Here is a 27,730-nt window from a genome sequence, read left to right as displayed (position 1 = left end):
AGAGCACTAGCATTGTTTCAGTGTTGATCTTTCATTCAATATTTTGTTTAGGGTTGGGTTTGTTTTGTTTTGTTTCTTTAGAGGGGGGTGTAATTACGTGTCTGGAAATCTGAGTGGCCAGACTCATGGTGAGAGCTGTGCAAATAATGAAATTTTTGTTTTGTTGGACATTTTGAAAAACCGGGGAGGGGTGTCAACCTGAAAACTTTTTTGAAAATTTCAGCAAGACGAAAAGTTAAACAATTTGTTGTGTATCAAATGAAATGCTGAGTTGTTGTTTTTTAAAGAAATAACATTTTAAATTGAAGTAAATTGAAAAAAATCAAAATGTTTCATTTAAAAGAGGCCAAAACATTTAGGGTTGTTGTTGTTTTTTTCCAGAATTGTTCTAGGTTTTTTCTACCAAAACAATTTGGTGAAATCAACATGAATTCTTGAAATGTTCCGGTCAATCTAAATCTGAATTTTTTTGTGTGGGGTGGAAAAAGTGTCAGACAAAAAACTTGGCATTGCTCCACTAGCAGTGACTGCAGTAATGAAGGCTGCATAACAGTTTCTATTCAAATCTCCTGTCTTTACACATTATCAGCTCCACACCACATTCACCTTTGCTCCTTGGTCTCTGGTCTACTAGATGGTGACTTTTTGTCTTTTGTTAGCGTAAGTTAGAGGACATACTCTCATTCACGTGAACCTCCACCATGTTTCCTATTCAAAAATCAACAGCATTCTGACCATCTTATATTCCTGTAGACTAGACTTAGCTCATGCATGGCTACAGAGCTGCAAACATGGGGCTAAATTCTACACCCAGTAGGACTAGTCTAGCAGCAGGCCAAAGTATCCTTACAGCTAGCCCTTTTGAAGCCATCGATATAGAGCAGGGTTGGTGCGTGTGGCCAGGGGAATGGAATTCTGACTAGAAGTGGGTGAAATTTGTCGTGCAAATAGCTTGATAGCCAAAAGATGCAGATTCGAGTGGACCCAAAGTATTTGCAACGCAGTGATACCGATCTAGGTCTGTAGTGCAGACCAGAGCCTGGAATCTGTAAACAGATTTTAATGAGCAGTACCAGGGCAGGGGGGAACGTTGTCTCTCAAAAAACGAGTCATGAAGATTTGAACATGTGGGAATGAGCGTGCCCAGTAGAAACTTGACTTCCAAGAGAAAAATTAAGCTATTAGCTGCACACACGGGACCAAGTGTTTTAGCCCATGTAGCTGGGCTCCTCGGTAGCGGGCCGGAGGGAGGCATCTTTAGCCCAGGCTATAGAGTGCCTGCCAAGCCATCCCACGAGGCCACTAATGCTGAAGTAACCCAGCATGCCCCCATCACAGAGCAGAGAGCCGGAGGATGTGTGCAGCAGTGAGGCAGTCCAGGAGCCAAGCCAGTGGAGGCTGTTGAATCCGCACTTCCTCTAGCTGCGTTGGCCATGGCCCCTTCCTGGCCAGCGATGTCTGATCCTTGAGCGGGTGTTGCTCCCTTAGCAGATGGGAGGCTGCGGCCATTTTCTGCAGCTGTAGCCTTTTCCCCTTTCCCATCCCAGTGGCCTCTACTCTGGAAAATGGCTCCATCAGCATAACACTGTGGAGTCCTGTAGTTATAATTATCTGAGTCTAGGCCAGCTGCACCCAGCTGTCAACTCAAGAGAAGCTTTTTCTAACTAATAGCCCTGAGAGCTCACCTGGGACCAGAAAACCAGGCGGTGCTCATTGTGCCTTGGACTCTGCCTCCACTACTAGAGACAAAAAATGCTACACCAGGTCAGACCAGTGATCAGTCTAGTTGTCAGTGGCCAGCACTAGATGCTGCAAAGGAAGGTGTAGATTCCCCATAGCAGACAATTATGTAGTGACAGGCCTAGGTTCCAGCATAAGGAAATACTCAGAACTTGATAATGAAAGAGGAAGGGGTTCCAGATGCGGGCGAAGTGCAGGAAGAAAGACATTGAGCCCAGCAATGGGAGAGAGTAGGAAAGAGACAATGGGGGTACAATGCGCTTTTCTGTTTTTCATGTGACTCTTAGTGCTGGTGAAAGGTGGCCTTGAAGACTGAGATCCACTCCATATCCACAGAACAAGCAGTCCAATGCAGCCTCTCTACGTTGGCCGATCTGTATCCTTCTAGCTTTGCCTGAATGAAGGCCATCTTTAGGGGTGGAGGGTGGTTCATACCTGGCAATGGTCAGGGCCGGCTCCAGGCACCAGCCCACCAAGCATGTGCTGGGGGCGGCGCGCTCCAGCTGGTCGGGGAGAGCGGAGAGCAACAGCCGGGCTCTCCGCCCTCCTCCCGGCGCTCTGGCCACCGGGGAGAGCGGAGAGCCCTGGCAGGGCTCGACGCCCTTCCCTGCCGCACCGAGGGGGGGGGGGGGGGCGGTGGCGGCTGGCTTTTCTGCCTAGGGTGGCAAAAAAGCCAGAGCCGGCCCTGCAATGGTATCCATAATATTGACCTGAGTCCAGTTCCAAGCAGGTCAGTACCAATGGCCTGCGTGAAATGAATTTGGTGCACTACTATTCAATTGTAATAGCCTTTGGTCACCACCAATCTGGGTGGAATTGGAACCAGCTACAGCCTGCGTACCAGAGAGAATCCAATGAAGTCCACAATGCAGCTCACAGGAATGGCCACACTGGGTCAGACCAATGGTGCATCTAGCTCAGTATCCTGTCTCTGATGGTGAGAGTACTAGAGCTTCAGGTGATTGTACAGGGCAGTTGGAGCGATCCATCCCTGTCTTCCCAGCCTGCTTCTGGCAGTCAGACATTTAAGTTTTCCCTGAGCATGCGGTTGCATCCCTGACCATCTTGGCTAATAGCCATTGATGAACCTATCCTCCATGAACTTATCTAGTTCTTTTTTGGACCCTGTTATCCTTTTGGCCACCCCAACATCCCTTGGCAATTCCACAGGTTATTTATGCATTGTGTGGAAAAAGTACTGTCTCTTGTTTGTACTAAACCTGTTGCCTATTTAATATCATTGGGTGACCCCTGCTTTTTGTATTATCAGAATGGGTAAATAACTCTTCTCTGTTCATTTTTTCCCACATCATTCATGATTTTATAGACCTATCATATCCCCCCTTAACCATCTCTTTTCTAATCTGACCAGCCTTAAATGTTTTAGTCTCACCTCATATGAAGCCGTTCCATACACTTGATCATCTCCGTTGCTCTCCTCTGAACCTTTTCCAGTTCACTATATCCTTTTTGAAATGGGGCAGCCAGAACTGGACACAGTTTTCAAGGTGTAGCCTCAGCTCTGGCAATGGGTTGGGCAGGGGTGGAGGGGGCACAACCCTCAAAAATTTGGGCACCACTGAGCTAGATGGAGTATTGCATGCTGGGACCTATCCTCTCCCTGGGTCACATGTCTCCATTAAACAATGTTTGCCGTCCACTCCATTTTAGGCAAATCAGGGGCTCCTGGAAAGTTACTAATGTTGTCCTCAGTTTAGCAATGCTTGTCTCTCCAAGAACTAGATGGACTGACAGATAGGACATGGGAATTTTTGTGTTCATAGAAACCACACTGCAGCAAAATTACTATGGCAACAGTTTGGCAGCGACTTAGTCCCTACAATGAAAGGAAAATGTGCCTGTACTTAATAGCTGTACACATGGAAATAATTGCATTTAATAACTAAGGCCACTTATACCACAGTCTTCATCTTCAGATCTCAAAGCATTGTGCAGAGGGGGGTTGTATCCTTATGCCCATTTCCCAGATAAGGTAGTGGATCTACAGAGGTGAAGGGCCAAATTTTCCCAAGTGGCCTCTAATTTTGGGTGCCCAACTTGACACCTAGAATCTGAGTTTCTTAGAGGTTCCGAGCACCCCCAGCTCCCACTGACTTCAGTAACACCGCACCACTGACCAGAAAGCCTCTTTAAGATGTCTCAAGTTAGGAACCCAAAATTAGAGGCCACTTCTGACAATTTAGGCTTAAGTGACTTCTTGCCTAAGCCCATACACCAAGGCAGTGGCAGAGGTGGGAACAGAACCCAGCTTTCCTGATTTGTAGGCCTGTGCTCTGAAGATAAAAGATCTAAAGGTGAACTTTGCCCCGGTGCAGCAAGCCAGTATGAGTTCTTTCCTTTGGGCCACACAAGTCCTATTTGAGGGTTAAAAGGGATTTAAGTGGTGCATAGGCCTGATGTTGGGCCCCTGTAGAGTAATCACCCTATGTGCATAGCTAAACTTAAGGGCAGCAGTTACTAAAATCAGGAGCTACTGCTGTGGGTTTGGCACCAAAAAAAAAAATCCTGGATTGAGAGTTACTAAGAAGACAATAAGCCAAAAAAATTATCTGAAGCAGGTGGTTCCAACTTGCAGGAACTCAGTTTATATTCTCAAATGACTCACTAGAAGCTGTGCACAATGCAGGCCAGGCAGATGTTTTAGTGACTGCCAGCTGCTGGAATACGATAGCTAGCTCAGTTCCATTGCAGAGATGGTAATTCAGGAAGTCAAGGCTTAGGGTGCATCCCAAGAGAGTTAAGCCCACGTATCGGGTATCTACAGATCTGGCGACAATGATTACTCACCCTTTTTCGAAACAAAGGGGGATGGTGGTGGTGCAATAACGCTGGTAGAAGGTGAGGCTTTTAGACTGTTCAGATTCCAGATGCAGAGAGAATGTTGGTACAGAAAAATATAGCGTCCGCTGGCTGCATTAAATGAAAAATGAGACTGATGTCAGTGGGGCAACTGATTAAAAACACACAAATCAAAGCTTCCATCTTACCTGTTTGCAAAGCAGCAATTAACGCCATTTAGGAAATAAAGGTCAAATCTACAATACAGACTCTTGCCTGCATACCTGTGTTGGTCAGGGATGTGAGGAGGTGTGATCCCTGACCGACAGAGCCAGCAAAAGCCCCTGGCGTAGTTACAGTTATACTGGCAAGACTGCACTTTTGCAAGTATAAGCTGCATTCACACTAGCAGTGCATTGTTGGTATAGCATACTAGTGCTCCTAGTGTAGACCTGGCCAAAGTCTTTTGGCTTGAAATCTATGTTCTGGGTATTGTAGCATTTCAAAAAGAAAACCAACGAAAGAGCAACAATGGTTAATATTCAGTATCACAAAAATGCTCTGGAGTCATTTGTAAAGGGAAAGGGACAGAGTACCTGGTAGATAAGGAGTTATAAGTGAGAGCAGTCCCCCAGATCTGAGATGGAAGCTAAATCCTGGTTTAATTTATACCAGCAGAACTAGGTCACTTAGGGGTATGATTTTTTTTTAAACTGACATAATTATGCTGGCATAAGCCCTAGTGTAGATGCAGTTTTATCTCATTTTGCTGGTATCGTTTATTTTGTTTTGGAAACTGGTATAAGTTATACTGGCAAAATAACCTTTTCCAGCATAAGGTGTGTCTGGCTAGACTAGGAGGATTTGTTAGTAGAGCTACACTATCTACTTTAGGTATAAGGCTTGAAACTCATGGGGATGGTAGTTCTTTTAGGGGCATTGCACTTAGGGGAATAGCTCAGTGGTTTGAGCATTGGCCTGCTAAATCCAGGGTTGTGAGTTCAATCCTTGAGGGGGCCATTTAGGGATCTAGAGCAAAAATCTGTCTGGGGATTGGTCCTGCTTTGAGCAAGGGGGTTGGACTAGATGACCTCCTGAGGTCCCTTCTAATGCTGATATTCTATGAGTTTTGGTTTAAAAAGGAATTGTTTTTTTTTTACATGCTCCAGAGACTGTGGTAATGAGTACATTGAATATGTCAAATAAAGTCCATGGGATGTTCTGAAAATCAGGAAGAACATCTTAACTTGAATTCAGAGACAGGTAGAAAACCAATGAAAATGACGGGGGAGGTGGGGGGCATGGACTCACTTCTTGAAGTGAGAATAGCCTGGTCACATCAAAAAAGTAATCTGAGCGCCGGATTTACTGCTGTCCTTAGGACTGAAATGGTAAGCACATGTTTAAGTACTTTGATGAATTGGGACTTAAACGGGTAATATGGTTTTTCTACCATCTTCTCCAAAATGTGACTTGCAATTATTTTTTAGAAATTGCGTAAGAAATAAACAGAAAATAAATTTTTAAAGGTTTGAGTTTTTTATTCTATTTTTAAAAAACAGTAAGGAAACTGCTAGATAAAACCTCTTTAAGTCAGTCTTGTAAATAAGATATTTATAAGTTTCAAACATAACTAGAACGCTGTAGTTATGATTGAAATCTGGAAACTAGACTATCTAAACGCCAGAAGCTGTAGAAATCCTCATGTAAATTGCTTTTTAAACTCCAACTTCCAATTTTGTTTAAAAGTTAAACTTTTTAAAACAAACGTCACTCCGTTTTAATGAAAAGTGACCCCTTTGCCAAAATGTGGGGTCTTGTGAGTTGTTTCCTTTAGGGGGAGAAATTGGTGATCTAGTCAGGTATTTTTGATGACATCTTGTTGATTTACAAAGAATGTGCAAAGTCCTGTTTCCCTGAACACAGACCGAGACAGTTTGTTCACAATTCCACAGTGGCATAACTACAATGGTGCAAGTGGTGCAGTTGCACCAGGGCCCATGAGGTTATGGGAGCCCAACCACTGAGGCTGCCATTGCCAGGGGACAGTGGAACCTGCTGGTCCCCCATGGCAGGGGGGCAGCTGGAATGGTGGGCCACTCGGGCACAGGACAACCCAAGGCTTTGGGTATAAGCAGCCAGTAAGCATGCGTGGAGAGGGCGGGGATGTTTGGGGGTTCAAGAAGAGTGCCTGAAGGTAGGAGATGTGACCACCTTAGAGATGGAGAGCAAGGTAAAAGCAGTGGCTCCTTTGTATGGGGCAGGGAGTGGAGAGAACTGCGTGGAGCTGGAAGGCTGGCTTGGAGCTGTTGACGGTGGGGGTTGGAGTAGAGCTCAGGGTGCTCTAGATCAGAGGTGGGGGAGTGGGAAGGTTGGAGAAGAGCAGGAGGAGGCTAAGGGGAGAGCTGATGAATGAAGTGGGGGGAACAGGAAGGGAACTAAGTGCCTGGAGGGGTGATTCGATTGGGGCTGGACTGAAGGAGGTTGGTTGGAGGGGGGTGGAGGGAGAGTGAGGGGGACTGGAAGGGAGCGAGGTGAGTTGGGGAAAGCTAGAATGGGTGGGGCCAGCACATGCGGCTCTATCTAGCTATAAGCAAGCTAGGCAGCTGCCCCCTTTGTCCTGGCACTGTGACCCCATGCACCAGGTTGCAATGCCACTCATTCAGATTGGTCCAGCCACCCCCTCTTTCGGTCATGATGGAGGGGTAGGCAGGCCAGATTTGAGCAGCATGGCGGATGGCACACTGAAGTGTTGCCGAGGCTGGCAGATTGCCTTTAGCTGGCTCTGGGACTGGATAGGAGCTGTGGAGGAGCTGATTTCAAACTCAGGAAGGGAACCTCTTACCTTTTCTTGTATCAGGGTCTGCATGGGCCTTGTTACACCACTGCAATTTCAAGCCCCCTTCTGGCCAGCATTTAACCCAAAAGCTCTCTGTTTTTTCCCCAGGGTCATACTATTAATGCTGCTGTGTCTGTCTGATGCTTCCTTGCGAGGGTTTGCAGTGTTTCTGGCTGCATCTTCACACACACAGCTCCCTCTAACAATGCCCAGAAAACCCCCTCCACCTACATAGCTGAGTTTCTGACTGGCCCTATATGGCCTGCGTTCCAGGCTGCGCAGGAGCAGCGCCACGGTTTTTGCATCCCTAGGCGGCAGCACTCCTCCTCTGAGCATTCAGGGGGCCTGGGGTCTTCGGCGGCAGGTCCTGGAGCGAGTGAAGGACCCGCCCCCGAATTTCCGCCGAAGACCCGGAGTGGAAGGACCCCCCCCCGCCGCTGAATTTCCGCTGAGGGCGGCAAAGTGCTGCCCCCCAAATCCTGCTGCCCTAGGCGACCACCTAGGGTCGCCTACTGGAAGCACCGGCCCTGAGGCTGTGGCTTCTATAGTTTCAACTGTCTATTCCACAAAGAAGCTTGATTGTTTCTTATATTATCCTGAATGAAGGGCTACAATTACATCCACCAGCTTCAACAAAGCTTAACCCAGCTCCCAGAATAACAAAAGTTGTGTGTGTTGGGGGGGTGGATGTCACCTGGGAATTGTAAGATATTGGATCAGTGGGGTCAGGATTTCACCCAGTTTTTTATAATCTTGCAATCGCATCTTTGCAATCTGAGCCTCCAAAGAGCCCCCACTAGAGTCAATGGGATCTGTGCCGGTTCAGAGGCCTGCCCATTTGGATGCAGTTGCAGGATTGGGGTCAAAATATGCATTTACTACAGACTTTCCCGATATTGTGTGTGTTTCTAGGAATGGAAGTGGGGAAGCTATTGAACAGGGCACAGCAGCATTACCCAACTGATTAGGGCAGGAAATTGGGAGGGGAGGGAGAAATACCAGACCAAACAGCTGCCCCCTCTTGAAAACAGGATCATGCAAGAATTGCACATGTGAGAATGATCACAAGTGAAGGAACTCACATCTAGAGGCTGGAACTTCAAACCTCACCCCCACCCTCCTGGAGGAATTGTGGGGTAGAGGCTCACCTACTGAATCACCCACACCAGTTCCTATGGCATGCTGGGTTTTCTCTGGCACTCCCTCATTGAAGCCCCGACCGTGGCCAACTTTCTTGTGAGATCCAACAGGATCCGTGCAAAGTTGTGTAGCCGCAAGCCATTATTAAACCAATGGGATGAAGGAGAAATAAATACATAAAAGCGAAGAAGTGAATAGTCTATTGTTTTCAGCCTACCCAAATACAGGACAAAAGACCTAAAGTGAGGCTCACATCAGGACTAGCAAAGGAGAAGGACAGAAGTTATGTGGGATACATTCACATGTACACGGTGAAATGCCAGAATTTCAGTTTCATGGTTTGGCATTACATTTATCTAGTATTGCACTAGCACCTGGAGGCATCATCCAATTGGCACCGTGTAAACACAGAATGAGCGATGAGCCTTGTGCTAAGGACTTCACAATCTAAACACACAAGAAGTGAGATGGAGTATTATTGTTCCCATTTACAGATGGGGAACTAAGGGACAGAGAGAAGTGAATTATCCAGCAAGTCAGTGCCCAAGCCAGGAATAGAACCTAAGTCCCTGTCCAGTGTCCTGTCTACTGGCCCTTATACCATTAAGGGATTAAACACTCCCATGTTGATGGATCTCATTTGACGAACTTCAGAGAATGTTGAGGCACAGGAATAGCAGCAGTATCCAATGACAAAGGGGTTAAAATCATGTACAGTTAGTTTTGGTGGCAGGAGGGGGAGAAAGGAAAGATAGTCCAGCATTTAGGGTTCTAACCTGGGACTTGAGACACACATTCAGTTTTCTCTCTGCTACAAACTTCCTCTGAGACCATGGGTCAATCACTTAATCTCTGTGCCTCAATTTTCCATCTGTAAAATAGGGATAGTAGCACTTCCCTACCTCAGAGGGGTGCTGTGAGGATAAATGCATTAAAAATTGATAAGTGCCTCGTTACCTCAGTAATGACAGCCACATAAATGCCCGAATCAGAGAGAGATCTATGTGGAATGGAAATTAGGACAGTTGCAAGATATGCACTTTGCCTTCCCATCATTGTGTGTGTCTGTGTGTATGTCTGTATGTGTGTAAGGGGGGAGGGGTGAAAGGGGGTAGCAGCACATTTGGATAAGCACAGCTTCCATAAGGGAAAATTGCGCTCTGAAAACTGTTACAATAATCTGGGGAAAATGTAATAAAACCGTGGATAACAGTGAGCTGGGTAAACATAATTTACTTGGATTTTCATAGGCTTTTGATAAACTCCCTCATAAAAAAAATATTAAGTAAAGTAACTTATCACAAAGTAAGGGCAAAGTCCTTAATGAGTGACAGAAAACAAAATCATAACAAACATCTGCTTGTCTGAGTAAAAAGTAAATATTGAGGCGTATCAGAGGTCAGTATTGGAATCATGGTTATTTACTACTATGTATTAATGATTTGCAGGAGGAAGTGGAAAGTGAGTTAGCGAAAGCGGACAATAACATTTATTAGCAAGAACTAGGGAAAAGTGTGAGAAATCCTAGGGGCCGTTTACATTTATCATGCAGTTCAAAATGTCAATCAGGTTAAAAAATCCCATATTTTGAAAACTCGTTACTAACATATGAGACTATTTAACATATAAGGCCTCAGTCCTGCAAAGACTTGTCCTTAGAGTTATGTATATGTAAGAAGGAGGGATAGCTCAGTGGTTTGAGCATTGGTCTGCTAACTGCAGGGTTACAAGTTCAATCCTTAAAGGGGCCATTTAAGGATCTGGGGCAAAAATCTGTCTGGGGATTGGTCCTGCTTTAAGCAGGAGGTTGGACTAGATGACCTCCTAAGGTCCCTTCTAACCCTGACATTCTATGATATGTATGTTCATTTAAGTCAGTAGTCCTACTCTGACTGTAAAGCTAAGCACATGAAGGTGTCTTTGCAGGATTAGGGCCTAATATATACTTCTTTATCACTTATCACCATTTCCCGCCCCTACACAACTTAAATTAGGACACTACCCTAATTGCTTTCATGGTTTACAGTTATGGTTCTAATCAGTTCTATTTTCTAGTTCTCCTATGTCAGCAACCTGTTACAATGTATTAGTTACAAATACTACAGGAGGATGCTTATTTGTTTTGTTAGAAATATTTCCATTGTTTTTCTTTATTGATTAACAGAGTTACATAACTTAAATTTGGGGGCTAAACTGACCAAGCAACATTGCTTAAATGTAACGTGGCTATGTATATACTCTTTGGCAAAAGCAATCTAACTGCTAATAATACTGAATCATCAGAGAAAGAGACCTAAGAAATTCAGTCTTTGCAGTTGTTTTAACATATAGCAAGGTTAAGGAGTGCTGCTGCATGCTTAGGGTACGTCTATACTTACCTCTGGGCCCGGTGGTAAGCAATCGATCTTCTGGGATCGATTTATCGCGTCTTGTCTAGACGCGATAAATCGATCCCGGATCAATCCCGGAAGTGCTCGCCGTCGACGCCGGTACTCCTGCTCGGCAAGAGGAGTACATGGAGTCGACGGGGAAGCCTGCCTGCCGCGTGTGGACCTGTGGTAAGTTCGAATTCAGATAGTTCGACTTCAGCTACGTGAATAACGTAGCTGAAGTTGCGTAGCTTAGTTCGAAGTGGGGATTAGTGTGGACCAGCCCTTTGTAAGGTACACAGGAGACAGCCCTGCTTTGATGCAGCTTAGGAGCTCTTAAGAGTTACAGTGGAGAGACATTGGCATTACAGTGGCATCTGGCCAAGTAGTTCCAGATCATGGAATTTATACATGCTATGGCCAGGTTTTTTTGCAAGCCAGACAGTTCTGAAGTCCTCAAGAAAGAAATCCTTTAAAAACCCTAGGGGATGCCACACAAAAAAGTATGTATTTCTAAGGTTATACTTAAGAACTGTATGATAATGCAGGAAGCAGTTAAATTACACATGCAACCTTAATGTTGGCATTTCCTGACTGCCAGATGTTTAACCATGCAGTCTTAGGGTATGTCTACACTACGGGATTAATCCGAATTTACATAATTCTAATTTTGGAAACAGATTGTATAAAGTCGAATGTATGCGGCCACACTAAGCACGTTAATTCGGCGGTGTGCCTCCATGTACCGGGGCTAGCGTCGATTTCCGGAGCGTTGCACTGTGGGTAGTTATCCCATAGCTATCCCATAGTTCCTGCAGTCTCCCGCGCCCAATGGAATTCTGGGTTGAGATCCCAGTGCCTGATGGGGCAAAAAACATTGTCACAGGTGGTTCTGGGTACAGCCTCACCCCTCCCTCCATGAAAGCAACAGCAGACAACCATTTCGCGCCTTTTTTCCTGGGTGAACACTGCAGACTCCATACCATGGCAAGCATGGAGCCCGCTCAGCTCAAGACAGCAGTCATGAACATTGTAAACACCTCGCGCATTCTCGTGCAGTTTATGCTGAGCCAGGACCAGAAAAACGAGGAGAGGAGGAGGCGGCGATGGCAGCCCAGCGACAAGAGTGATGAGGACATGGACACGGACACAGAATTCTCTCAAACCGCGGGCCCCGGTGCTTTGGAGATCATGTTGTTAATGGGGCAGGTTCTATCCGTTGAACACCGATTCTGGGCCCGGGAAACAAGCACAGACTGGTGGGAGCGCATAGTGTTGCAGGTGTGGGATGATTCCCAGTGGCTGCGAAACTTTCGCATGCGTAAGGGCACTTTCATGGAACTTTGTGACTTGCTTTCCCCTGCCCTGAAGCGCCAGAATACCAAGATGAGAGCAGCCCTCACAGTTGAGAAGCGAGTGGCGATAGCCCTGTGGAAGCTTACAAGGCCAGACAGCTACCGGTCAGTCGGGAATCAATTTGGAGTGGGCAAATCTACTGTGGGGGCTGCTGTGATGCAAGTAGCCAAAGCAATCACTGAGCTGCTGCTACGAAAGGTAGTGACTCTGGGAAATGTGCAGGTCATAGTGGATGGCTTTGCTGCAATGGGATTCCCTAACTGTGGTGGGGCGATAGATGGAACCCATATCCCTATCTTGGCATCGGAGCACCAGGGTACCCAGTACATAAACCGCAAGGGGTACTTTTCAATGGTGCTGCAAGCACTTGTGGATCACAAGGGACGTTTCACCAACATCAACGTGGGCTGGCCGGGAAGGGTTCATGACGCTCGCGTCTTCAGGAACACTAATCTGTTTAAACGGCTGCAGCAAGGGACTTACTTCCCGGACCAGAAAATAACCGTTGGGGATATTGAAATGCCAATAGTTATTCTTGGGGACCCAGCCTACCCCTTAATGCCATGGCTCATAAAGCCATACACAGGCAGCCTGGACAGGAGTCAGGAGCTGTTCAACTACAGGCTGAGCAAGTGCAGAATGGTGGTAGAATGTGCATTTGGCCGTTTAAAAGGTCGCTGGCGATCGTTACTGACTCGCTCAGACCTCAGCCAAACCAATATCCCCATTGTTATTGCTGCTTGCTGTGTGCTCCACAATCTCTGTGAAAGTAAGGGGGAGACCTTTATGGCGGGGTGGGAGGCTGAGGCAAATCGCCTGGCTGCTGATTACGTGCAGCCAGACACCAGGGCGATTAGAAGAGCACACCAGGAAGCGCTGTACATCAGAGAAGCTTTGAAAACCAGTTTCATGACTGGCCAGGCTACAATGTGAAATTTCTGTTTGTTTCTCCTTCATGAAAACCCGCCCCCTTTATTGACTCATTCTCTGTAAGGAACCCACCCTCCCCCTTCCCCCAGCTTGCTTTCAAAGGAAATAAAGTCACTATCATTTAAAAATCATTTATTCTTTATTAATTGATTATAAAAAGAGGGAGAGAACCCGGGTGGGTTTGGAAGGAGGATCGGCGGGAAGGAAAAGGCTACTAAAAAAAGGTTAAAAAAATGACAGCCTTTTGCTTGGGCTGTCCACTGGGGTGGAATGGAAGGGTGTACGGAGCTTCCCCCCCCCCCCGCGTTCTTACACATCTGGGTGAGGAGGCTATGGAACATGGGGAGGGGGGTTATACAGGGGCTGTAACGGCACTCTGTTATCCTGCTGCCGTTCCTGAAGCTCCACCAGATGCCGGAGCATGTCTGTTTGCTCACGCAGCAGCCCCAGCGTTGCATCCTGCCTCCTCTGATCTTCCTGCCGCCACCTCTCATCTCAAGTGTCCCTCCTGTCCTCACGTTGGTCCCTCCTGTCCTCACGTTGGTCCCTCCTGTCCTCACGTTCACTGGCTTCTTTCCTATACTTTGAAACCGTGTCCTTCCACTCATTCAGATGAGCTCTTTCACTGCGGGTGGATTCCATGATTTCCGCGAACATCTCATCTTGTGTCTTCTTTTTCCGACGCCTTATCTGAGATAGCCTTCGGGATGGAGGAGGGAGGCTTGAAAAATTTGCAGCTGCTGGAGGGAGGGAAAAAAGGAGAGAATTTTTTAAAAAGATACATTTTGCAGAACAATGCTTATACTCTTTCACGGTGACCAACACTATTCACATTACATAGCACATGTGATTTCTGTGCAAGGTCGCATTTTGCCTCTTAATATTGAGTGCCTGTGGCTTTGCTGCTAGAGATCACAGACGCAGGTTCGGGCAACAGAATTCGGCTTGCATGCGGCCATGGTAAGTCATTGTCTTTCGGCTTCTGCGCCCTCCTTTCACACATACCAAGCAAAGCCTGTTGAGTGCTGCGGTTTTCCTGTTAACCTTCAGCAGCAGAAAACAAACTAACCCCCCCCACCCACTGCGTGGCTGGTATCATCCAATTTTCTGGATGATCGCTTTATTCCTCCCCCCACCGTGTGGCTGGTATCAGGGAAGATCCCTGCTAGCCAAACGCAAAAAGCTTAGGGCCAATTCCCGGGCCCCCCCACACACACACACTGCGCTTGGCTAACTGCAGGGAAGGATTTCTTTTCAGCCACAGGCAAACAGCCCAGTATGAACGGCCACCTCTGTCCCCTTAATTAAATTCCCGTATTTCAACCAGGTTACCATGAGCGATATCACTCTCCTGAGGATTACACAGCGAGATAAAAAACGGATGTTGCTTGAATGCCAGCAAACACCGGGACCATACGCTGCCAGGCTTTGTCATGCAATGATACCAAATTACTTGCTACTAGCATGGCATGGTCAAATATCCTACCATGGAGGACGGAATAAGGCTGCACTGCCCAGAAATCTTGTGGCAAGGCTTTTGGAGTACCTCCAGGAGAGCTTCATGGAGATGACCCTGAAGGATTTCTGCTCCATCCCCAGACACATTAACAGACTTTTCCAGTAGCTGTACTGGCTGCGACTGCATCCCCAGTCCTCAGGGCAAAGTAATCATTAAAAAATGCTTGCTTTTAAAACAAGTTTTATATTTTAAAAGGTAAACTCACCTGAGGTCCCTTCCATTGGGTCATGGTCTTGGATACTGGCTTGGGAGGGTTGGGAGGGTCCTTCAGTCAGGCTGAGAAAAAGATCCTGGCTGTTGGGGAGAACGGAGTGCTGTGTGCTCTCCGCAAGCTCGTCCTCCTCCTCCTCTTCCCCGTCCGCAGAATCCTCAGGTGTAGCTGATAAGATTACCCCCGCCTCAGAATCCACGGTCAGAGGTGGGGTAGTGGTGGCGGCCCCCCATAGAACTGCATGCAGCTCGGCGTAGAAGCAGCATGTCCGCGGCTCTGACCCAGAGCGACCATTTGCCTCCTTTGTTTTTTGATAGGCTTGTCTGAGCTCCTTGACTTTCACGTGGCATTGAAATGAGTCCCTATTGTGGCCTCTCTCCATCATGCCCTTGGAGATTTTTTCAAAAGTTTTGGCATTTCGTCTTTTCGAACGAAGTTCTGCTAGCACTGAATCTCTCCCCATATAGCGATCAGATCCAGTACCTCCAGTACGGTCCATGCTGGTGCTCTTTTTCGATTATCGGCCTCCATGGTTACCTGTGCTGATGAGCTATCTGTGATCACCTGGGCTCTCCACGCTGGGCAAACAGGAAATAAAATTCAAATGTTTGCGGGGTTTTTCCTGTCTACCTGGCCAGTGCATCCGAGTTCAGATTGCTGTCCAGAGCGGTCACAATGGTGCACTGTGGGATAGCTCCCGGAGGCCAATACCATCGAATTGCGGCCACACTAACCCTAATTCGAAATGACAATATCAATTTTGGTGCTACTCTGCTCGTCGGGGTGGAGTACAGAAATCAATTTTAAGAGCCCTTTATTTCGAAATAAATGGCTTCGTTGTGTGGACGGGTGCAGGGTTAATTCGATTTAACGCTGCTAAATCCGAATTAAAGTCATAGTGTAGACCAGGCCTTAGTGTTCTCTTAACACATTTTGTGTGGAATATTAGTGTCATTGGGTTTACTCACCACTGGTGCACCGCCTCATACAATGACACTGGAACTTTTAATAGTGGGCAGGGTGGATTTGATTTAAATCACTAGTCAGGAAGACTCGATTTAATCATGGATTTCTACATAAGTGCATTCTTGTTGCTTGTTATAACCTTAATATATATTCTTCACAACTCAGAGCTAGATGTAGGTTTCATTTTAGAAGGTACACACTATACATTTTTAAAGTGATTTATTTTGAAAACTTTTCAGATTAGTTTTACAGCTATATCAGAAAATGAATGACTGTTTGCTTATTTCATTTACCAAAGGTAATTGAAGCAGATATTTATGAAATCATTTGGAGGTGAACTATCTCCAATTCAACAGGTTAATCATTAATATTCGGAGGATTTTATTGCCATGCTGTATTAGGAGGAGAACATCACCAGACAGACATTTAAATTGTTTTATTTAACTAAAACAACGTTATATATTCTGGAATTTTTTCTTCAATGGCAAACATATAATATTTTAACAAAACAAGCATATGAATTTTTGAATTTAGTTAAACATTCAAGTTTTTTAAAATCAGGTTTGTGTTTGTTAAAATTATTTTTAACTAAAATAGTTAAATGAAATATTTTTTAAAAAACACAAAAATCGACTATGTCAGCCAGGTCAACATGAGAAACTTAAAATATTGGCTTCTGCAGCTAACTCAGTCATCTTCACCTTCATTTTCCTGTTTGTTCATAATCTGTAAAAGAAAAACAAGCTTTCCTGCTTTTTCAGGTCCCAAACAATTTCTCAATTGGAATGAATTAGTCCAAAGGAAGAAAATATTCTTTCTACACTGGCAGAAGAAGCTACTGCTGGTAAAAGTGAGATTATCACTTCAACAGTCTCTGAATCCAAGTGCTTAAGTGATTTCCACCTGTTCACTGGTGTGACTTTCTTTAAAACATCATCAGCAAACATATATTTCTTGAATGGTTCTTATTCCCAAACTGGGTCTCTTTTACGGCCTGCTTCCATTATAGGTTTTCCCTTCTAGTGAGAGAATGGTATGGTAGATCTCAAATCAATGAAGGCTACACTCAGAAAGACCTCAAGACTTCTGGAATATGCTGCTCAAACAGTTTCACTTTTGTTTCTATTGCCTGTCCCTCTCTTCTCACATTTATCTCCAGACTTCTTCTCCTTGTCCAGATCTATTCTGCACCCAACAATCGTCTATTCATTGAACTTTTTGAAACTTTTCACTTTTAGAGAGAGGTAAGGGATTGACTTTGTGTACACAAATTTGCAGAAGGACAATAGGGTTGAGGTCTGTTATTTCTCACCTCTATATATTATTTATTTAAACACATTTTTTCTGTTAACAAGCATGTTATCTCCGGAGACACAAATCCAGTTTGAGAACTGCAAAACTAAGCATCTCTGATGGTATCTTCTAGACTGAGTAGGGTTACCATACGTCCGGATTTTCCCAGACATGTCCAGCTTTTTAGGCCTCAAATCCCCGTCCGGGAGGAAATCCCAAAAAGCCGGACATGTCTGGGAAAATAGGGAGGGAGGGGTTGTGGGGCTTGGGTCCGGGCTGGAGCCGCTGGGGCCGGCGGTACTCGGCCAGGGGCCAGAGCCTCTGGGGCCGGCGGTGCTCGGCCAGGGGCCGGGGCCGCTGGGGCCGGCAGTGCTCGGTCGGGGCCGCTGGGGCCAGGGCGGGCCGGAGCCGCTCAGCTGGAACCACATCCGGCACCCTAGGGCCCGAGCCGAGCCGGGTGGGAGACACCGGGGCCAGAGCCTCTTGGCCTGGGCCGGCCGGACTGGGCTGCGCCGCGCCCGGCCCCAGCCCCAGCTTACCTGCTGCCTCCCTGTTTCAGGCTTCCCGCGAACATTTTGATTCGCGGGAAGCAGGGGAGGGGGAGGAGCTGGGGGCGGAGCATTCAGGGGAGGGGGCAGAGTTGGGGCGGGGACTTTGGGGAAGGGGTAGGGGCAGGGAAGGGGCGGAGTTGGGGTGGGGCCAAGGCCCCGTGGAGTGTCCTCCTTTTTTTAAATTAAAATATGCTAACCCTAAGACTGAGCACTGAGTCCCATTGGGTAGATAGAAAAATTAACCTAAATAATCTATACAGAAGCCCCTGGCACCCCATAAGATTGGGTCCCTAATCCATGAACTATTGGAACACATTTACAAAACTTTTTTTAAACATTACATGAATATATTGTCCCATAGTATAGAATTAGCATTTATAATCCCTATTCCATGATGAGCTATCTTTGAGTTATAATGTATCTTAATTAAAACTATCTTTAGATAGGTGTCAAGTATCAGAGGGGTAGCCATGTTAGTCTGAATCTGTAAAAAGCAACAGAGGGTCCTGTGGCACCTTTGAGACTAACAGAAGTACTGGGAGCATAAGCTTTCGTGGGTAAGAACCTCACTTCTTCAGATGCAAGTCTTTATCCACCACTATCAGGGTGGATAAAAATCAATTATTTTAAAAAATGAAAAAAATCGGATTTTTTTATTTAAACCGAATTTTTTTGATAAAATGCTTTTTGAGGAAAACACCTATCTAAAGAAGCAACAGAGGGTCCTGTGGCACCTTTGAGACTAACAGAAGTACTGGGAGCATAAGCTTTCGTGGGTAAGAACCTCACTTCTTCAGATGCAAGACCTGTGGCACCTTTGAGATTAACGGAAGTACTGTGAGCATAAGCTTTCATGGGTAAGAACCTCACTTCTTCAGATGCAAGACTTGCATCTGAAGAAGTGAGGTTCTTACCCACGAAAGCTTATGCTCCCAGTACTTCTGTTAGTCTCAAAGGTGCCACAGGACCCTCTGTTGCTTCTTTAGATAGGTGTTTTCCTCAAAAAGCATTTTATCAAAAAAATTTGATCTAAATAAAAAAATCTGATTTTTTTCATTTTTTAAAATAATTGATTTTTATCCACCCTGATAGTGGGGGTGCTAAAAGCCAGCTCCCTTACCCCGTCTGTGCCCCACTCAATCAGGGTCATGTCTGGGGGGGGGTGGACCGGACAGGTAGAAGGGGGCTGAGGTTGGGGCCACAGCTGGGGGGCTGGCACAGGGCCAGTAGTGGAGTTCCGAGTGAAGGGCGAGCAGCAGAGCCCCAGATGTGGAGCCAGCAGCCAGGACCCTGCGTGGAAGAGCCAGAAGTGGAGCCCTGGGTGCGAGGCTGAGACCCTGCGTGTGGGGCCAGGAGCAGAGCCCGGGAGCGGGGCCGGCAGCCCTGACCCAGTGTGCAGGCCAGGAGCAGAGCCCCACATAAAACCTTGGGGTGGTGCAGCACCCCATGTCCCTAGTTCATGTGCCTATGTCCTCATCGCTGCATCTGGGGATCAGTTCTGCCCAGTCTGATGCCCCCTTCCCTTGGACCACAGTCCATCTTGCTCTCTAGAAGTCACAGTGACTCCTCTTCATGGCTTGGCCCTCCATCCAGATCACCAGTTTTCCCCTTCCAGAGGAACAAAGTCTTACTAGACCCACTGGCTGGGTGCCATCCCAGGCAGTCTTCCCAATCAAGTGGTGGGTATGGGAAACTAAGACCACCCACTACTCCACGTTCCAGTCCAGGAACCCTACAATCAGCAGCTAAGGTCTGCACTATCTCAGTCCTTTACCATACCCCTCAGCTTCTCCCTACTTCACCGTCTGCAGCTAAGCATCTCTGCAGAGAAGCAACACAAGAGGTTCTAGCAAACCAAATCTTTAACTTGGTCAGAGACCACTCTGACTGCACCAACCAGTTGCATTTCCTGGCGTGTGCCCCCTATAAGAGGCCAGTCCTCTACCCTCAGTCCTTGCAGACCTGCTGAGAATGTAGTGGGAGAAAAACATTAGCTAGAACAAGCATGTAGAGAATCTGAAAGAAATCCCATGCATTGATGTGCTTTTCAAGGTTGTAAATATAGTCATAACACAATAGTTTCAGGCCTTACCAGCCACACTACAGACCCCATTGTTAGAAAAAGCCTGAACTGACTGAAACAACAAGGAGTCCTTGTGGCACCTTAGAGACTAACAAATTTATTTGGGCATAAACTTTCGTGGGCTACATCCTACTTCATCAGATGCATGGAGTGAAAATACAGTAGCAGGTATAAATACAAAGCACATGAAAAGATGTGATTTGCCTTACCAAGTGTGAGGTCAGTCTAACGAGACAAGTCAGTTACAGTAGGATACCAAGGCAGGAAAAATCACTTTTGTAGTGGTAATGAGAGTGGCCCATTTCAAACAGCCGACAAGAAGGTGTGAGTAACAGTAGGGGGAAATTAGTGTGGGGGAAAATTAGGTTTAGGTTTTGTAATGACCCAACCACTTCCAGTCTTTATTCAGGCCTAATTTGATGGTGTCCAGTTTGCAAATTAATTCCAGTTCTGCAGTTTCACGTTGGAGTCTGTTTTTGAAGTTTTTTTGTTGAAGAATTGCCACTTTTAGGTCTGTTATTGAGTGACCAGGGAGATTGAAGTGTTCTCCTACTGGTTTTTGAATGTTATAATCAGGAATCACTGTGCTGACTAGCAGCTTAAGTGTTCTGTATTGCTGCGCTGTCATCCCCAGAAGAAGAAGGAGCCCAGGGAGCAGTGTAACAGCGCTGGTCCCCATGTGGCTGTTCCTGCCCTCTGCGGTTACCTTGAGATCTATGACTTTAGGAGGGGGAAATTTTACAAATCCATCCCTGGTGGGAAAATTCAGGGAAATTGCAAGTGGAAACTCCTCCAAGAGAAAACCTGTATAGAGAGCATGCATCTCATCTGATTGTGATGGGGGTGTTCACCCCATTTCACCCTGGAAGGGGTTCAGGTGGCTCAGAAGGGGTTAATTCCCCAGGTGCAGTGTACTGGGGTGAGACTTAGGCTTGACTGTCAAGCTCTAATTGAAGATGGAGCCCATCTGGGCAGGAGTAGTTGGGGGCTTGTATAAAGCCAGGAAGTGAAAGCAGAAGAAGGCTGTCTCGTGGTAGTCTGCAGTCACTTTCTGGGGCTAGTGAAGAGAGGAGGAAACCTGGTGGGGAGAAAGCAAAGTGGAAACCCTGGGATCCTGATCCTGTGGGAAGGGTAAACCCAGAGGAGTGGTGGAGAAGGAAGAAAGTTTATCACAACTCTTGTGATATTTGGTGTTTGGCTTAAAGCCCAGCTCCCAGAGTCGTGGGTAAGGGGTCTAGGAGTCAAGGCCCCATATCTCATTGCCTGTCCCCTGACCTGGGGCCAGATTGAAGCCAGCACCCTTACGGAACAAGCTGAGAATCTCAGCTTTCTTCCAAAGTAAGTTTCTAACCCTCCTGCTTGTGGAGAAAAGCTCGAAGAGTTGAGTACCACTAAAGACTCAAATCAGAAGGCAAAGAAAAAGAACCCATGATGTATTATTTGACTTTAAATCATGAGTTATTTCTTTTAATCTCATTACTTTCTCTGGGCGCTTGACTCACGATTTTTAAATACTATGGGTTGGCAATAGTGTGATGGCAAAAAGTTTGAGAACCACTGGTTAAGAGAACTAGTTTGTCACCTATGGAGATGCTTTGATTTTTTTAGACTTAATTAAAATTGCTATCAAAGCCTTTAGGTACATGTACATATCTTATAAAAACAGGTACAATCACACTGGCTCAATTTGCACAAAACATCACCTGATCTCCAACTGCCCCTTGCCATAGATCAACCCACCTTCTAAAAATGTAGGTCAGAAGTGATTAGGAGATTGCTCATCCTATTCCCCATTTGTCCACATTATAAAAACCTTCATGCAAAACAGACAATCTCCACTCAGGAGAGGCTTAGGACTGGAGCAGCTGAAGAACTTGAAGTATATTAACAGATCTATACAGGGAAGTTTGCAAAGCAGCTATATGTTATTAGTCCTGTTCTTTCATGGGGGCTCATCCTATAGGTTGTTGAGCACCTCCAACTCGCAACGACGTCAGTTGCTCAGCATCTTGCAGGACCGGGCCCAGGAGCATGACATTCTCTCACAAATTAAAGATCAATTAAAAACAGAAAAGAAAAGCAACAATGTATTTTCCTCTGTTTCTATTTATTTTTAGACTGGACTTTTTCAAAGACAGTTCCACAAAAGACACTCTTTGATTTAGCAGGCAATTATCATAGAATCATAGAATATCAGGGTTGGAAGGGACCTCAGGAGGTCATCTAGTCCAACCCCCTGCTCAAAGCAGGACCAATTCCCAACTAAATCATCCCAGCCAGGGCTTTGTCAAGCCTGACCTTAAAAACCTCTAAGGAAGGAGATTCCACCACCTAATTATTTAATTAGGTACTTAATTGCACAATACAATATGCTAACAGCCTTTTTGATCTATTCTGTAATTACAAAATTGGGTCCTATGCTATCCTTAAAAACAAAATATTCACATTTGAGAAGAAAACTTACCAGGCATGTGCAGCCAGACAAGTTTTAAGCTAAAGCATCTTGGCTCTCTTTGTTAATGTGGTTTTGTTTTCTTGGAAATGAAATCAATTAAAAAAATCAGAACCATTTCTGAGTTATACAGTCAAATGAAAAAGACCAAAATCTGGGCCCTTTTTATTATTTTAGATTCCAAGAGGTCAGATTCATTTTTGGAAACATGTTAACAGCACGTGCCCTGGAATGAGACTCTGCATTTGTAATGTTTCAGCTTGGTGCATGTTTTAATGTATTTAGTTTGAGCAGTTGCAATTCCCCCTACCCTCCATTCCCCTTAGCTATTGCTGTACGTGGTAGGCTTCATTCTCTTCTCGCTTACATCAGCGTAACCCTATTGGAGTTACATCTGATTTTACACTGATATGAGAGGAGAATCAGGCCTATTCTCTTAATAAAACATGATGTGTCTGAAACATGTCAAGAGAACATACAATGTGGGCCAAATTCTGCCGTCTGTTACAACTGCACAACCCTACTGATTTATTTGGGGCATCCAGCGACTTGAGGCTGCAATGACAGTAGATTTAGACTCCCTGAACAGTTATTGGGTGAAATACATTACAGTCCAGAGGGCCATAACAAGCCTTACACCCCATGTAGGTCCTGTATTAAGTGGGACATAAGGGGCACAGAGAGGTTTGTGTATGCTCCCTGAACTAGACTGAATGTCATCTATGTTCCTTATGGGTCTTTAGTTTTTTTTAAAGATTTTATCAGAATTTTTCAAATTTAAACACAAGAGCTCTTTTAAAAAGAGAGATGGTAGCAAGGTTGCCTTAAAAGTGGCAGCAAGAACTCCTGGGTCTTGCACTGACTCACTTTTTGGCTTAGGGCAAGTACGTTGGAGATATTGTCAAGGAGTGGGAGCCCCCAAACTTTGATTTTGTTAACTAAAATAGCTGGTGGTAGGGGATTGGAGAGAGGTACTCTTATAAATGGTGACAGAGTTTTATACTGCCACTGAGGGAAAAAAGCCAGTAACAGAAGAAATGTTTGATTTGTAATAACCCATCAAAGAAATCTTAAAAAAATATGCACCATGATATTCTATTCTATCTAGGTTCTTATACTAGGGTGATCACCACAGTATCTGAGCACCTTATCGTCACATCATGCATTTGAAATGAAATTAAGAGCCCAATCCTACACTTGGGTTAAAACAGACCCTAAAATCCCACAACTATAGCTGAAGTAAGAAGTTCCACCAAATATTAGTTCCGTGAGCATGTCTACACCAGGTATAAAGAGTGTATTTTCAAAACACATTCAACAGGGCAAGTTATATTTTAGCATGGGTTAGCTGGTCAAAGTGAACCCTGCGGTCAGGGGGAAGCCTAGGCTACAACATGCTAATGTGTTATAATACAACTTGCACAGTCTATGCTAGGATTTTAAAACATATTCGTTAAAACATGTTAGAGCTGGACGGCTTTTCCATCAGAAAATGCTGATTTGACAAAATCAAAACTTTTTGCTGGAACATATCGATTTCATTGAAATTTTCTATGGGAAATTAATAAAAAAATTTGTTCTGACTAAACTGTTTAAACTTTTACATTGTATTATTGAATATAATATAAAAATCAAGATGATAAAGTTGAAACATTTTGACCAAATCAAAACAAACATTTTCCTAAAGTCAAAATATTTCAGAATATTTTGTTTCATGAAAAACTCCAAGATTTCTACTCTATGTCTCAGTTTGGGATGAAACAAAAGGTTGAAATATTGTATTTTCCCATGGGACAGGAATTCCGTTTTCAACCAGCCCTACATGTTATCTAATAAATTTTAAAACAACACCTCTTATCATACAGTTGGCAAACCCAGTAAGGCTTGTAAGTTCAGACCCTAAAGCATCATCTAAATTTCCTAGTGTAGACACAGTCAAAAGCAGTCAAACACTTTGGGATGGACTGAGTCTTTCTGAGTGCTCAGTGAAACTAACTTCTCAAGCCTTTAGCTAGGAACATAGATTTAAAAGATTTTTTTAATATATTATAATCCTAGTGTAGACAAGCAAATTATAATTTTAGTATGTTATCTGGATGAGATAAACTTTAGGCTTCTTCCTGAGGTTTACCTCTACTACTTAATGTACTAAAACCCCAATTTCCATTGTCTACACTAGGATTTTAACATGTTTAAAAATACAAACTTTTCCCCTCAATGCAGACATGGTCAAAGGTGGTATTAAAGTACCTATTGAGCCACCGAACACCATTTTTATTTTTCAGATTTGGACTTAAACACTCCCTTGCAGTATTTGCAATCAAACACTGCCGCAGGGACCAGCCCACGCAAACCACATGAAAGCAAAAAAGTTACTGTAAACACCTGAAACTGACTCTAGTCTATCACAGTCCACATGAAAAATGCAAAATGTGAACAAATGTAAAGGGTTGAAAGTAATATTTTTAAATTTTCTCTTGATGTTAATATTCCAACACATTATTTGCAGCTGAGGTAATGACTTATTTTTAAGCAATGATTTTTAACCCAAATATTCCTATATTTTTCCTATATATAGAGCTTGAAAAAAATGTTCCTGATACCTATTAGATCAAGAACTAAGCCTTATCATCAGGTTGAAATACAACCATGCACCTCCCAAGCTACACTCCCTTATCCTCTGTCTCCTGATGGTCAATCCACTGCTTGGGCCTCAAGACCCTGGGCTTCCAATTACTGCTGCCTCACCACCCCCCATACCAAATCAGTTACCACCTAGAGTGTCCTCCAATCAATTTGTGTTAGCCCCCAAATACACAGTCCTCTTCTGGGGTGAGAAGTAAGGGCTGATGTTTCTCTTTTCCTGGACTAACTCCCACCCTGTCCTAAAACGGAGAAGCAGCTGAAGAGCAGTGAAGCCACATCCATCCTGAATAGGGTGACCAGATGTTCCGATTTTATAGGGTTGTTTTCTTATATATATGGTCATTTTCTATTACTCCTCACCCCGTCCCAATTTTTCACACTTGCTGTCTGGTTACCCTAATCCTGAAGACCAGCGGTAACAGGTCCCCTGCCAACACTACCCCACCATACAGAGGGCTCTTGGGTGGGCAGGCTTCCTACCAGGCCAGCAGAGAAGGTTCCATATGGGGAGTCCACACTCATATCCTGCAAAACCCTCTGCTGGAGTGGTGTTAGGGTTGCCAACCCACTAGGATTGTCCTGAAGGCTCTAAAAATTAATCTTTAATTAAAGATTATGCTATGTGATGAACCTCCAGGAATCCATCCAACCAAAATTGTAAACCCTAAGTGGTGTTAGGACCAGCCTCCACTCTAGCCGAAACCCTCTGCTTGGTGGCAGCAGGAGCCAACCCCCACTAATGGAATAGTACCATCAAGTGCTTCCCCCTTCCCCCAGTGTGCAGAGACCTCTTTTGGGGTAGTAGGACCCATGCTCCAGCTAGTGACACACCTCCCGAAGGCTCTCTGCTCAAATGGGTGGGCAGCACATCCAAGACATCCTGCTCCTAACTGTACCTCTAGAGCTGTCTCCCTGCAGATTTGTCGCACTATAAATGGTATAAGCTAAACTGGAACAGGTACTGGAAAAGAGTGCCCACACAGGTAGTAAAAGTGGTGTAATTATGTTGGTATGTTTCCCTGTGTAGACACAAGCCCTTAGGAAGACAGCACAGCATTAGTGACCCTCCATCCAGGGATATTTAAGAGCTAGTTGTGTGGTGTGGTGTTTGTTTTTTAAATGAAAGCTTAAATTCTGTAGACGTTAATTGCATTTTCCAAGGAAAACCTACTTGGATTTTTTTCAAGCCCTATGTGGTAGTATGAACTAAAGATTTTTTTACAAAGCGATTAGTGCCCTAAAGGTGAATGATACTTCTCTCCCGAAAGAGAAGAGCATGCTTTGAAACTGAAGTAGTCCAGACAGAGACCGATCTCAAAACTGTCTGTGCTACAAATCTTTCCAACAATTCACTAAAGAGCATGCAAAACACAGTGCAGTTTGCATACTCAGCCTCGCTGCATGCTTAGGATTCCCAACTCTCCCAGCTTCACACAGGAGGCTCACAGAAGTTTGCATTTCAATCCCCCGCCGCGTGCATGGCTGGAGTTACCGAGTAGTGAACACTCCACTCCCCACAACTAGACGTGAGAAAACCAGTGGAGTTTACAATTCTCCCCACCGCAGGGGTTACATCCACCCGTTCTCCTCCAGTGTCGCAGGGCGGGGGAATCCTCGGAGGGGTTCACCCGCATTCCCCTCCGGGGTTGCAGGGCGGGGGATCCCCGGGGGGGGTTCACCCCCATTCCCCTCCGGGGTTAGAGGCCTCCCTCATTCCGGGCTCCCTCCCGCTCTAGCGCACGGAGTCTCGGCTCCTCTCTGCTCTTCCCTCCCCTTAAAGGGAGGTAGCTGCAGTTAAAGGCCTCTGGCCCCAGTGCGCCGCGGAGCCCGGGGGGGCAGGGCCCGATAGGGGGTGGTGTGGGGTAGGGGGTTAACCCGCGTGCGGCGCGGAGCCTGGGGGAGCAGTGTGTGGGGGAGGGGGAGCAGAGGGAGCCCAGTGGCGGGGGTGTGTGGGTTAACCCCCCCGACTTGTGCCGCGTGGAGCCCCGGGGGGGGGCAGGGGGGTTAGCCCCCAGCCCGTGCTGCGCTGAGACCGTTAACGGGGCAGGGCCCGACGAGGGGGTGGGGGTAACTCCCTGACTCGTGCCGCGCGGTGTCCGTTGGGGGGGGGGGCAGTTCCCGGCGGGGGGTGGTATGTGTGGGGGAGGGGTTAACCCCCCGACTCGTGCGGCGCGGAGCCCGTTGGGGGGGTATGTGTGGGGGAGGGGTGAACCCCCGACTTGTGCCGCGCGGCACCCGTTGTGGGGGGCAGTTCCCGGCGGAGGGTGGTATGTGTGGGGGAGGGGTTAACCCCCCGACTTGTGCCGCGCGGAGCCCGTTGGGGAGGGGGGGGACCAGTTCCCGGCGGAGGGTGGTATGTGTGGGGGAGGGGTTAACCCCGCGCGGAGCCCGGGGGGGGGGGGAGCTGGGCCCGGGGTGTGTGTGCGCGCGCGGGCGCAGAGGGGGTTAACCCCCGGCCCGTGCGGCGCGGAGCCCGTTGGAGGGGGCAGTGTGTGTGTGTGTGTGTAGGGGGGGCATCTCCCCGCCCGGCAGCGGCGGCGGCATTTCCATTCAGGCGGCGCTGAGGGAGCCCGGCGCGCCCGGTGCATTGTGGGACTGGGTTGGGAGTCCCGTTCGCGGGAGGAGGCGGAGGGAGGGCGAGGAGCGAGCCGGTAAGAGGGAGACCTGGGGAGGGGGGGGCAAGCGGGGAGATTTAAAGGGGAATCCGCCTCCGCCGTTAAACACCCGGCCTTGCACTGGATGGTGGCTTCCCCGCGTTGTGGGGGCCGGCCGGGGCGCATGGGGCATGCCTGGCCCCAGCCCCTGAGCCCGGCCGCGGGGGGGCGGGGGAAGGGGA

At 46.3% G+C, this 27,730-nt stretch overlaps 2 protein-coding genes across 4 annotated transcripts in view; one reads left to right on the top strand and one right to left on the bottom strand.

The window, feature by feature from the left end:
- BEND7 (BEN domain containing 7) overlaps window positions 1-27,730 on the top strand; it is a 108,574-nt gene that overhangs the window by 77,535 nt on the left and 3,309 nt on the right. The window lies entirely within an intron of this gene.
- LOC135972874 (uncharacterized) lies at window positions 13,289-26,423 on the bottom strand. Of its 2 annotated transcripts, XM_065553348.1 has the most exons (3): window positions 26,283-26,423; window positions 14,898-15,481; window positions 13,289-13,913 (listed from the first exon to the last, which is right to left on the bottom strand). In XM_065553348.1, the coding sequence occupies exons 2-3, from the start codon at window positions 15,400-15,402 to the stop codon at window positions 13,669-13,671; spliced, it is 750 nt and encodes a 249-aa protein (XP_065409420.1). In that variant the 5' UTR covers window positions 15,403-15,481; window positions 26,283-26,423; the 3' UTR covers window positions 13,289-13,668. The 2 variants fall into 2 exon arrangements, with proteins under 2 accessions (XP_065409420.1, XP_065409427.1); XM_065553355.1 differs by lacking the exon at window positions 26,283-26,423 and having other exon boundaries at window positions 13,294-13,913; window positions 14,898-16,022.

Source organism: Chrysemys picta, chromosome 1 (assembly GCF_011386835.1).
Source record: "Chrysemys picta bellii isolate R12L10 chromosome 1, ASM1138683v2, whole genome shotgun sequence".
NCBI lineage: Eukaryota > Metazoa > Chordata > Testudines > Emydidae > Chrysemys > Chrysemys picta.
Note: the sequence above shows the minus strand (reverse complement) of the source record. Positions and strands in the feature narration are given on the sequence as shown.

Excerpts from the sequence above, each read along its gene's own strand:
- LOC135972874 (XM_065553348.1), bottom strand. The coding sequence starts at position 15,402 with ATGGACCGTACTGGAGGTACTGGATCTGATCGCTATATGGGGAGAGAT. Across the intron at positions 13,914-14,897 it reads CCCAATGGAAGGGACCTCAG|CAGCTGCAAATTTTTCAAGC; the intron begins GTGAGTTTACCT and ends CCCTCCCTCCAG.